The 8,968-nt window shown below is 37.3% G+C and overlaps 1 protein-coding gene across 1 annotated transcript in view; it reads right to left on the reverse strand.

Annotated features, from left to right (window-relative positions):
* Positions 1-7,338, reverse strand: part of LOC135089539 (DNA (cytosine-5)-methyltransferase PliMCI-like) — a 27,017-nt gene extending 19,679 nt beyond the window's left edge. The window contains 11 exon segments of the mRNA XM_063985195.1: positions 143-229; positions 337-453; positions 853-1,026; positions 1,647-2,444; positions 3,336-3,595; positions 4,105-4,286; positions 4,521-4,736; positions 5,129-5,321; positions 5,784-6,309; positions 6,631-6,787; positions 7,180-7,338. Coding sequence (XP_063841265.1) covers positions 143-229; positions 337-453; positions 853-1,026; positions 1,647-2,444; positions 3,336-3,595; positions 4,105-4,286; positions 4,521-4,736; positions 5,129-5,321; positions 5,784-6,309; positions 6,631-6,787; positions 7,180-7,229 — 2,760 coding nt within the window. The 5' untranslated portion in view covers positions 7,230-7,338.
* Between the last annotated feature and the right edge of the window lie 1,630 nt (positions 7,339-8,968).

Here is an 8,968-nt window from a genome sequence, read left to right on the forward strand (position 1 = left end):
CATTTCATCAGTATTTACTCACATTGTCACTTGTCACAGATCATGAGGGATACAAAATAGATAGGAAAGATGGCTGAAGATAATCTCAAAGGAATATAGATAATTCTAAAGATAAAGATTTCAAATGAAAATTTAGTATTACCTGAAACTGGAAAGCATCTGGGTTCACAAACACACAATCTCCCACGGCAAAGTCATCCTCCATATATGTGACTGATGCATACCTGTTCTGTAGGAGCATACCAGAATTTAGGCATAAGCCAGGAAGAAAATCTTCTCATTTCAAATCTTCACAGTTTGATTATATCAACAGACTCAACAAAGTCTAATCCTTACTTGTGACTGAGTGGACTCCTCAAGTTTCTTACCCAGCACACACAGCTCTCTCTTTTCAGCTTTTTCCAGATTAGCACATGAGGAACAGTACCTGTGACTTTTCTGTTCATCTGTTGCCTGAAGTCATTGGATTCAATACATTAGAAAATATAGCGTAAAAAATTATTCTAAAGTACTTGCATTATTTCATTATTGAATTTGCATATTTGAAGAGAACTATACATGCCAAATAACTTTCTTTGAATGGTAGATCATGTTCGATCACACACCATGACATGCCAACATATGATCTAAACACCAGACTGACACCTTATGGATAGGAAGCAGAGACAATTTCCAAGCATAAATTCACATACACAATTATTTTCACACTTTAACCTTTTGGGAATGCAGAAAGGATCCAGGAATGCAATGAACAGTTAGTAGTAAGAGTTGACATTCCCCTAAAGAAGGTATTTCTCCAAGATATGAAGCACAATGGTGTATACAAATGCTGTTTAAATAAATATTTCTTACTTTTATATTATAATCTTTAGGAAGGTCTTCAAAGCGTCCAAACTCAGGTGTGTACATCATCTTGTACCAGTAGATGGTGCCATCCTTCTCATTGACAGGGTAGTCTTCATCTCTCTCTGGGATGCCACCAAGTATCTTCCAGTTTGGTGGTGGTCCCACATACTGTACTGTGACCTGCAGAATTCCCTCAAACTGTACCAGTGTTTCTTTCAGGGGCATACACATTTGACTTTACACTATACACATAAAATAAATGTAAAGATTTTTTTTAATTAACTATGAATTTTACCAGCTTGCCCTTTCTCACATATAAAAGCATGTATGTAAGAAGCAAGAATAACAAGTCATAACAAAATAAATAAAACATAATATACAACCTTCTGTAGACACTTATTTGCACTTATATTAATTTATCATAAAGCTGTGTGTGTGTGTGTGTGTGTGTGTGTGAGAGAGAGAGAGAGAGAGAGAGAGAGAGAGAGAGAGAGAGAGAGAGAGAGAGAGAGAGAGAGAGAGAGAGAGAGAGAGAGAGAGAGAGAGAGAGAGAGAGAGAGAGAGAGAGAGAGAGAGAGAGAGAGAGAGAGAGAGAGAGAGAGAGAGAGAGAGAGAGAGAGAGAGAGAGAGAGAGAGAGAGAGAGAGAGAGAGAGAGAGAGAGAGAGAGAGAGAGAGAGAGAGAGAGAGAGAGAGAGAGAGAGAGAGAGAGAGAGAGAGAGAGAGAGAGAGAGAGAGAGAGAGAGAGAGAGAGAGAGAGAGAGAGAGAATGCTGGGGGATGCAGGCAATCCAGGTCTTTACCTTTTTCATGATGGCATCAATAAGAGTGTCTTCACAGTCATTAATAAGAAACAGTTCCAGTGGATCTGCTGTCTCTCCCAGCACTGTGTCAGTTCCCCGACAGAACCAGTCTGCATGGAAGTGCTTCTTGCCCATACCATCCTCCCACATGTGATTGATGCGAGCAATGTACACTGGGGTCTGGGGATCATCAGGTTCCACCATCACACAGTCATTCACAAAATATTCTTCTTCATTGATCAAGACACAGTTATAGTAAGTCCTCTTCCCCTCAGTGATGGTTGGCTTTCCACTCCAGGCAACATGGTGGGTGTGTCTTCGGATGCGGTGAAGTTTTGGCTTGGCAGTGCCATCTTTCAGTGAAATGCCAACCAGCTCCTCATTGTCATCATCATCTGCCTCAGCTACGACCATGTTGGGACACCGGCGATCAATGCAACACTGCTTGGACCTGCCCGAGCCTCCAAACTTGACCATGTCTTTGCAATGCTTACACTGCCCACAATCATTTCTCTGACAGGCATCGCACACCCCACACCGGGTTCTTCTGGTGGGAGGGGCATCTTTGTCGGTATCTATCTGCTCAGGGAAGAAAGACTCAAATAGGTTTCTCACAAGTGGAGTTGTGGTTGCCTTGGTCCACTTTGGTGCCTTGACAACCTTGAGCTTAGGACCAACACGCCTCAGTGCACGACGCTTGCCCAGAGTGATGCCTGCTAGTCTGATGAGGTCACGGATACACGGTGTGGTGATCAGCATGTCCTCACTCTCCTCTCCAGCTAAGTCAAAGTTGTGAACCTGAAGAAAATTTGAAAGGTACATAGCAAGTGTTCATGGCCACACTTTTTGTTGATTCTCACAAATCACTCCGGTTAGGCTATATTCCAACAAGAGAGGTACTTACCATGCCTTCACTTCTAAGAGGCTGCATGCCAAAACAAAATAAGAAAGCCAAGCCTGTCTCTTCCCCCATGCCTAGGTTGCCTAAGTCTAAACTTACTGGCAAAGCTTATTTTGTGCACCATCAATGTTGCCAACCATTATGCTGTCCATGCCTGCTTGCTGTTTCTCTTTTGCTTGTGTAAGTATTGTAAATATAATTAATATTTTGTTTACAATCCAGTAGCACATCATCTTTTATCCATATAATTTGAAGAATCAGGTGGTTCATCATGCAGGAGTGTTCAAATGAATGTACAACATACATATTCAGAGAGAGAGAGAGAGAGAGAGAGAGAGAGAGAGAGAGAGAGAGAGAGAGAGAGAGAGAGAGAGAGAGAGAGAGAGAGAGAGAGAGAGAGAGAGAGAGAGAGAGAGAGAGAGAGAGAGAGAGAGAGAGAGAGAGAGAGAGAATGCATGTAAACAATTTCTGTAATGGCTGTGGAGGAAGGGAATAAAGCTTACCTACTATACATTACCTATATACTAGGTCATCATATCCCATGACAAAGAAAACTACTATTCATATTCACAATTTTTCCTTCCTTTAATGGGACTTCTTACAAAGCAAGAAAGGAATGCCAGGATGCTGGGATCACTACTGACAGTGACAACTTCTTTAGCACTACTAGACTCTTTAAAGATTTTCTATGGTACATTAATGTGGTACATTAATTTTGTAGGGGAGCAATGAAAATATTACCAGAAAACTAAATGGTACAGAAAATATACATCATTACCTGGTCTTACCTGGTCACACACAAACTGGGCATGTCTCAACAATGTGTCTTCTGTTATTGTCCGCAGGCCACTTGGGGGCACTGCTGTCTCAAGCTTGTTCAATAAGTCTTCATAGGATGCATCAACATCATTAAGCATAAACTCTATCACCAGCTTACTGAGATATATTTTTTCTTTCACAGCCTCCACAAAAGGAGAATATATCTCACTAGGTGACATCAAGATGTATTCAGCATATGAAGTAGAGAAGCCAATCAGAGCCTTCTCACCTGAAAAGTTATTTTGTGAGCTCTTTATACTCAGATATCTGTGAAGAGATATGTGGCAGTACATACATAAAAGTTGCAGAAGAAAAGATGCTTAAAATCTATTTCCTAAATCTAGTTGCCATAAAGGATAACAAAGATGAAAGGTAAAGGAGACAAAGCAAATATCTGAATACTCAAGCTGGGGATCATATGTGATCAATGGAAAACAATCTACATATTGCATGAAGCAGGCTATAAGGTTCAATTAGAAAAGGGAGAGGGGCAAAGGGAAGGAGTGGTCCAAAAAATAAAAGAAATTAAGTAAGTATTGTTAGGATGTGTATAAAAGAGGATATGGAAATGTGAAATATTGTAAAATAGATAATTAAAATTAAGTAGAAACAAGAAACTCATTATAGTGAATCAAATATACATTCTGAAACAGCCTGTGTTCAGCAAATGCAATATTTAAGATCAAATAATAAATATGAGCAGTCAAATGTACCAAATGCAACATCATAGGGCCTTACCACCATCAAATCCAGAAATCCACCACTCATTGATGGGACCAATGTCCTTAGTAGGAATACCACCCTCTGCACTTGGATCTTCCTCATAGATAGGTTTGAGGAAGCCAGAGAAGTACAGCAAAACATTGCGCTCTATAAGGCCACCATCAAATGGACAAAGGTGACCCTCTGTATCATACACACTGAGAAGGCAATAAAATACTCATGTAAGACTTAAATGAGAATCAAAGCATTTTCAATATTTTGAGAATTTTAACCACAAATGTGAAATCTGCATTTACAAATCTGGACAAAGGGTAAAATTAGTTTACCCGAAGCATTAAAAATCTAAGTTACGATTCACCCACAGAACAGAAATGCAATATCTTTAAACTTTCTGATCCCATGACTACACAAAAGCTGAATACAAAACGTACTTGAACTCTGTGATTTTATGTTGTGGTCTTTCATCATATTCATGAATAAATTCTTCATTGCCAGTGAAGAGAGAGAGTCTTTGGTCTGTGAGGGCAATGAACTCCTCCACAGACCCCTCAGGGTGGCCAGGGTACAGCAGCAGGTCTGGGCTTGAGAGGTGCTGTCGACATATCTCACATCGATTCACAATCCACTTTTGTGGCTCAGGTTTCTCTCTGCTGGAATGGTGTTTGTGAATCATCCTAAAGTTGAGAAATACTTAAATATTGGAACAATAAAACAGCAAAATAAATGCACGGATCATACAGCTGTGTATGGTGAATGACTTACACCTTTAACTGATTACTTTGAATAATTCAGGGTGAAAGTGATTGTATGATAAGTACTCCATGATTCAAAGTGCATATGTAATGCCCACACTTAAGGATTCACAGAAATGCTGAAAATGTTCATCTAAACAATAACCACAAAAGGGAAACTACTGATAGGAATCTTACTATAATAAGACTCTGACATGTTACTTTCATTTCCTCCTCTGCACTCCTAATATTCTAATGAGACCAAAAATCTCAACCTGGTATACTGACGACTGATTTTTTTTTTTTACTTTGGTGGAGTGTCTTTTGCAGGTTCCTTTGCATCTTCCTCAAGTTTTTGCTTCTTCTCATCAGGTTCAACAGCCTTGTCTTCATCTTCCTCTTCTTTCCCTTCCTTGCTCTCAGTCCTCTGTTTGGATGATGAGAATATGTCTGTTATGGATCTCTGTCCAGCGTGAGACTGCCTTCGGCGGGATGTTCGACCTGTCAAGGCAATCCTGTTGTCAATATACCATCACCAAGTTTAGTGGAAGAAAAGTTTTGAGGATATCTTTATATAAATATTTGTAACCTTCTATAAACTGTAACTTAAAATATTAACCTTGGTTCCAATCTCTTGGCCCTTAAATCCATTGACATCATGCAATATGAGATTTTGCAGTACTGGCCACCACACTGACATAACTTTAGTTGCCTACCACTTAAAATAAACTGAACAGCCAAACAAGCCTAAATCTCTAATATCAGGATTTGTGCCACAGGACTTCACAGAGATCCAGAAAGGAGCTGTTTCCTGTTGTACTGCTCATCCAGCAATCCATGATATGGCTAGAAAAGTTTCTCCATGTATTAGTCCCAGTAACATGATTCTCTCTGTTCAAGGAGTTGGGTACACACAGTGGAATGTGAATCTGGAATGGTAAAAGGATGAAAGGTTCAACTAACCCTTTGTCTGCTTCTTTTGTGGTGGTGGTGAAGGAGCTACATCTTCAGTATCCATTTCTTCTTCCTCTTTCTTTATGCCATTGGTTTCAACCCGTTTTTCTTCATTACTATCATATTCTCCCAACTCTTCTTCATTATTTTCCTGATCATCATTTTCATATTTCTCCTCATCAATATTAATATCTTCCTTAATTTCTTGACCATTACTTTCATATTCTTTCATCTCTTCTTCATTATTTTCCTGACCATTATTTTCATGTTCCTTCTCATGTACATTCATGTCTTCTTTGTTTTCTTGACCACTGCTTTCAAGTTTCTTCTCTACTTTTATCTTCTTGTTAGTATCTGCAATGGCATTACTACTATTCTTACTGCTCTCTTTGTAGGCAAACATAGAGAGTTTCTGTTTTGCTGAGGAAATGCTGTTCTGTAACATTTCCTTGTTTTCTGTGATTATCTTGTCATTATTTGCTGCTAATTCTAAACTTGATTCCAGTAATTTCTCAAGCTTCTTGAAGTATGTGCCCTGTTCAGAGGGAATGTTAAAATTAATTTTGAGAAACAAAATTTCTGTTGGGCTTTATCTGACACTAAAGATAATTTCCTCTTTTCAAAATCACCATTAACTAAGCAATACATACTAAAACTCAGAATTCAGGTATATCAATATTTGAAAATAAAACACTATTAGTGAAATTTGCATTAATCTGCTTGGAAGTTTTCAGATTAAACTCAAGCACAAGCATGAGATTTTCAAAGAAAACTGTCAATATTACAAGTATGCAATCAAATAATTCAAGGGAAAGCAGTATTCAAAGTAAAGTCAACAGAGACAGAAATATCTCACCTCAGTAATGTCAGCATCTTTGAGTCTTTTCTCCAGCTGAGCAATGTCTTCACGGTCTGCTTCCATGAGATGAGTGTCAATCAGGGAATGCAGCCGCTTCACATATCCCTTCAGAGTGATTTCTTCTTCTTTGTAGTCTGTCTGAAGCTCTTCAATCCTGTGCAAAATTTGTATGCTGAGCAGAGTGCAGTGATGATAATAAACACCACTGCATACAATAAATATTGTAGCCAAGAGCAGCTGTGACATTCCTGCTTTACAGACATTACTGCAACCCACAAGGCTTGCCTGCCACTGTGAGGTGGTGAAGTTCTCAATGGGAAACCGAGTTGTTAGCTTCCTACATAGGTTTGAGAATCAAGTTTGGTTAAGGTTCATCTTTTACCATTGGCTGGCATGGGTATTTTTTTTCAAGTTCAGTCTACATTCAAGTTGGATTGAGGGAGATTAGGTCAGGTGGGCAGTTCAGTTAGGGTTGGGGGAAGTAAACTCCAGGGATGCAACTGTATTGAATTAGCGATCTTACTTGTCTTTGATTACAGTACTCACTTCTTCCACACATCTTGAGGGATCCTGCAGGTCTCGGTTACACCCACCATCCTCTCCAGCAAGGGCAGCAGAAGGTGCAGTGTCCTCTCCTCCCGTCCTCCTCCACGGCGTGGCCTCAGATTTGGCGGCAAACGTCCGTCTTCGTCCGAGACTTAAATCCGTATCGCAAACTGGCGTGGCTTCAAAGAAAGCCATCTATATAGCTTTAAATGCATTAGATTTTTTTTGCATTTATATGAAAATAATATTTATATTCAAATTTATAGGATAATAACACATCTTTATTTTGTACATTTAGGATCTGTAAATACATGATTCACAATTATGCGACCAATACTTTAATCAAATGCATTTTATTTATTCACACCCAAACAAATATAAAACAGTTGACGAATATTGCATACATTTTCTTTTACTACTGTGGAAGAAAACATGTGTTCAAAACAACCTATACAGGGGAAAAAAAAAAAAAAAAAAGTTGCAAACAGGAACCTATCATCGAGAACGGTTTGAGGACTAACCAACTAATTTCCACATCCTGTACTGCTATGACCATAGCGAAAAACATATCCTCAATTCACCCATGAATTTCAGGTTCTTCTAAATTTATAGGGCCTTATTAAGGTGGAGGTGAGAAGAGCTAAGAGAAGACAAAGGATGTGGTGGGGAGATGGAAGAGACATAAGACACCTGAGCAAGGAAGATGATGCATGTGACAACTTACTGGCAACAACACATCAGAAAGGCCGACCACACCATGGATAAATAATAATAATAATAATAATAATAATAATAATAATAATAATAATAATAATAATAATAATAATAACAATAATAATAACAATAATAATAATAATAATAATAATAATAATAATAATAATAAGAAGAAGAAGAAGAAGAAGAAGAAGAAGAAGAAAAGAGGAAGAAGAAAAAACTCCTAGCATAAACGTTTGATATAGTGCCCTTGAGTATAGACGCTACATTTTGTTTTTGTCTTAACATGCGGCTATAATTACCTATATAATCAATTTTCGCACACTGCACTGTTGAATCCATCACGAAAGCTGATCTATATAACAATATAACAAATCTATATTACTCTTAAAACTATATTCAAACTAAAGCACTGCAGATTATATTGGAAATAGTATATGCGATCTAGGGAAATAGTTATATATATATATATATATATATATATATATATATATATATATATATATATATATATATATATATATATATATATATATATATATATATATATATATATATATATATATATATATATATATATATATATATATATATATATATATATATATATATATATATATATATATATATATATATATATATATATATATATATATATTATAACACCTGGTACAGGGAACAACACCTCAACGCCACCAAGGGACTTATTTTCAAGTAATGGGTTGGATCACTCCTCAAATAGGGGTACTTCAGAGGATATAACGCATGGCTGGCTCGTTATACAGTGAGGCCTTCACATCATCGTCACGCAATGCCTGATGATGCCTTCTGTGAAAGTGAAACGTTACAATAAATGAAGATGGAAGTCTGGTGTATCCTTACTTCCCTCATCTATAACTCGGAACATATTCTACTGTGTGTGTGTGTGTGTGTGTGTGTGTGTGTGTGTGTGTGTGTGTGTGTGTGTGTGTGTATATATATATATATATATATATATATATATATATATATATATATATATATATATATATATATATATATATATATATATATATATATATATATATATATATAT

The sequence above is a fragment of the Scylla paramamosain genome, chromosome 33 (genome assembly GCF_035594125.1).
Source record: "Scylla paramamosain isolate STU-SP2022 chromosome 33, ASM3559412v1, whole genome shotgun sequence".
NCBI classification, from domain to species: domain Eukaryota; kingdom Metazoa; phylum Arthropoda; class Malacostraca; order Decapoda; family Portunidae; genus Scylla; species Scylla paramamosain.